Source organism: Tarenaya hassleriana, unplaced genomic scaffold, assembly GCF_000463585.1.
Source record: "Tarenaya hassleriana unplaced genomic scaffold, ASM46358v1 Cleome179, whole genome shotgun sequence".
Lineage (NCBI taxonomy): Eukaryota > Viridiplantae > Streptophyta > Magnoliopsida > Brassicales > Cleomaceae > Tarenaya > Tarenaya hassleriana.
In genome coordinates, this window is record NW_010965206.1 from 76,348 (window position 1) to 81,658 (window position 5,311).

The following is a 5,311-nucleotide window of genomic DNA, read 5'->3' on the forward strand; positions in this document are numbered from 1 at the left end:
GGACTAAATCATATTTGCAAACTGTTTTTGACATCAAAGATCTCGGCACACTTAAGTATTTTCTTGGCATCGAAGTTACCCGTATTACTAATGCCTTGTTCCTGTCTCAACGTAAATATGTGCTTGATTTGCTAAAAGAAACAGGAAAGCTTGGGGCTAAACCCGTGCGAACACCAATCGAAGAACACTTCAAGGATCAACGGGAGGGGGAATCACTTCAAGACTAGAAGCAATATCGTCGCGTTGTAGGTAAGTTAATCTATCTCACGATTATACGTCCTGATATTAGCTTCGCTGTTCATCAGGTCAGCCAATGGATGCACTCCCTGACGACAACACATTGGCAAATGGTGGATCGTATACTCAAATACCTCAAAGGAACACTAACAAAGGCATATGGATGGAAAACAACAAGCATACTCAACTGGTAGCATACTGCGATGCGGATTGGGCTGGAGATAGGAATGATTGCAAGTCAACCACGTGATATTGCACATTCATCGGAGGCAACTTGGTCACATGGAAAAGCAAGAAGCAAACGGTGGTGGCAAGATCGAGCGTTGAAGCGGAGTACAGAACCATGGCCAACACTACAAGCGAAATAATGTGGCTGCAACAACTGTTGAAGGATCTCGGAGTCACAACTACACAACCGATGCCTTTGCATTGTGACAATCAAGCTGCATTACATATAGCAGCCAATTCGGTCTTCCACTAGCGAACAAAACACATCGAAGTGGACTGTCATTTTATTCGGGAAAAAATCATGCAAGGACTGATAACTACAAGGTATACACGGAGTCAAGATCAGTTAGCCGACATACTCACCAAAGCTACAAGTTCGTTTGTCCTTAACCGAATGCTCTCCAAGATTGGCCTCATCGAATTTCGCCTGCCAATCTTGAGGGAGAATGTTGGAGAGCAAAAGAGTAACAAACATGACACAGGAAGACTTGGGAAGCAAGGAACCATTAAGCAGAATCACGAGCAAGAACCCTAGCTTGCAGTGTGGCTTAATCGGATGACATGAGATAGATCAGGCCCAAGAAAGGCCCATGGAGTTCATATTGAAACATACATCAGGAAGCTACTACTTGTCAACTACCTCATAAATGCTCCTGCACATGCAAGACTTCAACAACTAGTTTATTCAATTCTCTTCCCAACTATCTAATTAAATGTTTGTTGTAACAACTAGTTTCTCTACTATAAATAGGTGATATCTTGTATCACTAAAAATAAGAAATAGAGACTTAAGGAAATCTGAGTTATTTCCCCTCTATCCTTATTTCGTTCTTATCTCCTCTTTCATATCAATCTTCATCTCCTACCTTTCATTATTCATATTCTATTTCTTCCACAAACAGAAAATTCTACAGTATCTGCTCGTAATGCTTAACGCGTACGATACATCTGGCCTAGTACATAACATGTCATACATGATAGATCCTATTGCCGAAGCATATAGGATCCTATCCATGCGTTCTCGCTCATCCCGTGTCTTAGGACACTGAGTCTTGCTGAGAACAACACCATGACACATCGGCAAGAGTCCTCATTTTTACTCTTGCATTTTGAACCGATTCACAACTTTATCGATGTGTGTACTCTGACTTAGGGCAAGAAGCTTTCGAGATCTATCTCTATAGATCTTGATGCCTAACACATAAGCCGTTTCCCCTAAGTCCTTCATAGAGAACTGTGTTCCTAGCCAAGACTTAACGTCTTGCAAGGTAGGAACATCGTTTCCTATGAGCATGATATCATCCACATATAGCACCAGGAAAACAACCGTGCTCCCACTGGCCTTCTTGTAAACACATGGCTCATCCTCGTTTTAAGAGAAACCAAACTGTTTGATTGTCTCATCAAATCGAAGATTCCACCTCCTTGAAGCCTGCTTCAGTCCATAAATGGATCTCTGAAGCTTGCACACCTTCCCCAGACTCTCTGTATCGACAAAACCCTCTGGTTGTATCATATACACATCATCGAGTAGGTTCCCGTTAAGAAACAGAGTCTTGACATCCATTTGTCATATCTCATACTCATAACATGCAGCTATGGCAAGCAGAATCCTGATGGATTTAAGCATCACGACGGGCGAGAAGGTTTCATCATAGTCAATACCATGAATTTGCCGAAACCCTTTCGCCACCAATCAAGCCTTATAGGTATGCACGTTGCCATCCATGTCGGTTTTCTTCTTGAAAACCCACTTACATCCGATGGGTTTTACCCCTTCGGATGCATCGACCAAAGTCCAAACTTTGTTGTCGTACATGGATTGCATCTCAGACTTCATAGCCTCGTGCCATTTCTCGGAGTCAGAACTCGCCATAGCCTCTGGATATGATGTATGCTCGTCATGTTCCAATAACATGAGTTCATCATTACTAGTCACGAGAAATCCATATCTCGTAGGCTCTTGGCGAATTCTCCCTGATCTCCGAGGTTCACAAGTATCAGGCGGAGCCTCAAGTTCCTGTGGTTCGCGTTGAACATCTTCAACTCGCTCACTCGGTCCAGCGTCTGTCTGTAGTTCTCGAACTTCGTCGAGATCAGCTCTACTCCTACTAATTCCCTTAGAGACGAACTCTCTCTCCAGGAATTTCCCGTTCTGAGCAATAAACACTTTATTTTCGACCGGGTTGTAGAAGTAGTACCTTTTCGTTTCCTTAGGGTATCCTAAAAACAGACACTTGTCTGATTTGGCAGATAGCTTATCAGAAGCCTGACGTTTCACGTAAACGTCACATCCCCAAATCTTCAAGAAAGACAAACTGGGACCCTTTCCAGTCCATATCTCATATGGAGTCTTCTGAACCGTTTTCGTTGGACTCCTGTTTAGTATGAAAGCAACAATCTCTAAGGCGTAACTCCAGAAAGACTTTGGAAGATCAGACTGACTCATCATAGACTGTACCATATCCAATAAGGTGCGATTCCTTCGTTCAGACACGCCATTCCACTGTGGCGTTCCAGGAGGAATCAACTGTGAAACTATTCCACAGTCTACCAGATAGTCAGTGAACTCTTGGCTCATATATTCGCCACCGCGATCCGATCGCAATGCCTTAATAGTCTTGCCAAGCTGGTTTTGTACTTCGTTTCTCAAAGCCTTGAACATTTCAAGTGTTTCAGATTTATGTCTCATCAAATAGACATAACCAAATCTACTGAAATAATCAGTAAATGTGACGAAATACAAATAACCTCCTCTAGCGGGTAAGCTCATGGGCCCACATCACATCACTATGTATTAGGTCTAATAACTCCAACGCCCGTTCTCCTTTTCCACTAAAAGGAGACTTTGCCATTTTACCCATCAGACAAGATTCGCATGCTTCAATCGATTCATAATCGAAAGAATCCAGAAATCCTTCGGAGAGAAGTTTCTGTATGCGTTTCTCGTTGATGTGGCCCAAACGACAATGCCAGAGATAGGTCGGGTTTAAGTTGTTCGGCTTAAACCTCTTAGCATTTACGTTATACACGGACATAGAATCGGAAGGTTGATCGTTTAAGACATACAATCCATTCACAAGGTAACCATTACCATAATAGATATCGTCTTTGAACATCATCAGGTTCTTATTCTCAATAACAAACCGAAAACCATCCAAATCCAAGCAGGAAATAGAAACAATGTCTCTGCTTATAGCAGGCACAAAGTAACAATTACTTAGTTCTATAGCCAGTCCAGAAGGTAAAGCTAAATCATAAACGCCGAAAGTGAATGCAACAACCTTTGCTTCATTCCCGACGCGTAGATCCACTTCACCTCGAGCCAATGTCCTACTTCTTCTCGGACCCTGCACATTTTCACAAATGTGTGAGGCACATCCGGTATCCAATACCCAGGATGAAGAAGTGAATACGTTAGCTTCTATAACGGAAATACCTGAAGTAGAAGCTTCAATAAGCTTCTTCTTCTTCTTCAGATCTTCCAAGAAGAGTTTGAAATTTCTTTTCCAATGACCAATTTCATGGCATAAATTACACTCTCCTTTCTCGGGTTTAGGCTTGGCCTTGTTGGCAACATTTGCCCCACTTGCCTTGCCTTTGCCCTTTCCCTTGGAACGTTTCCATTTTTTCGAACTCTTCGAAATGACGAGCACGTTCTTTTCGACCTTAAGGCTCGTCTCGCCGTTTTCAGCATCCCATGCAGTTCGATCAAGGTCTTATCCATGCCATGCATATGATAGCTCATGATGAACTGATCATAGCAATCTGGAAGAGACTGGAGCACAAGGTCAGCAGCCAACTCCCTGTCAATCCTCAAGCCATAACGCTCAAGTTCTTCAAGATGACCCTTCATCTTAAGAACATGGGCGCTAACCGATTGCCCTGTCGTCATACGACATGCAAGCAGGTTCTTCAACGTGTTGTATTTCTCAACACGCGCATGCTCTTGGAACATAATCTTCAACTGCTCGAGTAGACCAAAGGCGTTGACGCCCTCAAACTGTCGCTGCAGTTCAGGAGATATTGTCCCGAGCATGAGGCAAGAGACCTCCAGGTCGTCGTTCTGATGCTTCAACCAAGCATCACGAACGGCTCTCGCGGCATTGGTCGGGTGCTCAGTAGGAAGAGCCCCTTCTAGGATGTACATCTTTTTCTCGTTCCAGAGAACAATTCTACAGGTCCGATACCAGTTCAAGAAGTTCGTCCCAGTCAGCTTATCCTTCTCAAGGATAGATCGCAATGACACGGTTGGTACACTACCACCTGTCACCATATCCTACAGAGATAAACAGAACAACACAATATGCAATACCAATTAGTACAATACTAATTATAGTACAATTTGATACGATCCCCAGATCATGATTTCTCTAATTAGGCGATGGAACCAACCAAAATTTCAAAATCAACTCGTGATCGAAACCTAGGCCCAGACATTCCAAAGAACCGTCCTAAACCCTTACCAAAATAATGATAGAAACCTAGGCCCAGACATTCTAACGAACCATTCTAAACCCCTACCAAACCTGGATTAGAAATATCGGTATTGCGAAGGCGCCACAAACGGTTATGACTGTCAGTTTGATAAGACGGGTTAAATGCCACGAACGGAATCACTCCATTCGATAAGTTCAAAGGTTCCAAAAAGAACCAAGAGCTAAAGGCTCAAACTCACTAAAAAGTGACACTCAAAGAAAACTCATCTTATTCATAATCTGATTTCTTTGCCTATTTATAGGCTACAAAAGATAGAAATAAAGAAACAACAAAAATCTATGTGGTAAAAAACAAATCCCAAAGTAATAAATGTGGAAGCTTGAAAGACCATTTGACCTTGACTTTG

The 5,311-nt window shown here is 42.6% G+C and overlaps 1 protein-coding gene across 1 annotated transcript; it reads right to left on the reverse strand.

The window, feature by feature from the left end:
* Nucleotides 1–1,101: 1,101 nt before the first annotated feature.
* Nucleotides 1,102–5,050, reverse strand: LOC104810251 (coiled-coil domain-containing protein 103-like). Its single transcript, XM_019202188.1, has 3 exons — nt 4,995–5,050; nt 4,294–4,744; nt 1,102–1,118 (listed from the first exon to the last, which is right to left on the reverse strand). Exons 2-3 carry the CDS (start codon nt 4,739–4,741, stop codon nt 1,102–1,104), a joined length of 465 nt encoding a protein of 154 aa, XP_019057733.1. The 5' UTR covers nt 4,742–4,744; nt 4,995–5,050.
* Nucleotides 5,051–5,311: the final 261 nt, after the last annotated feature.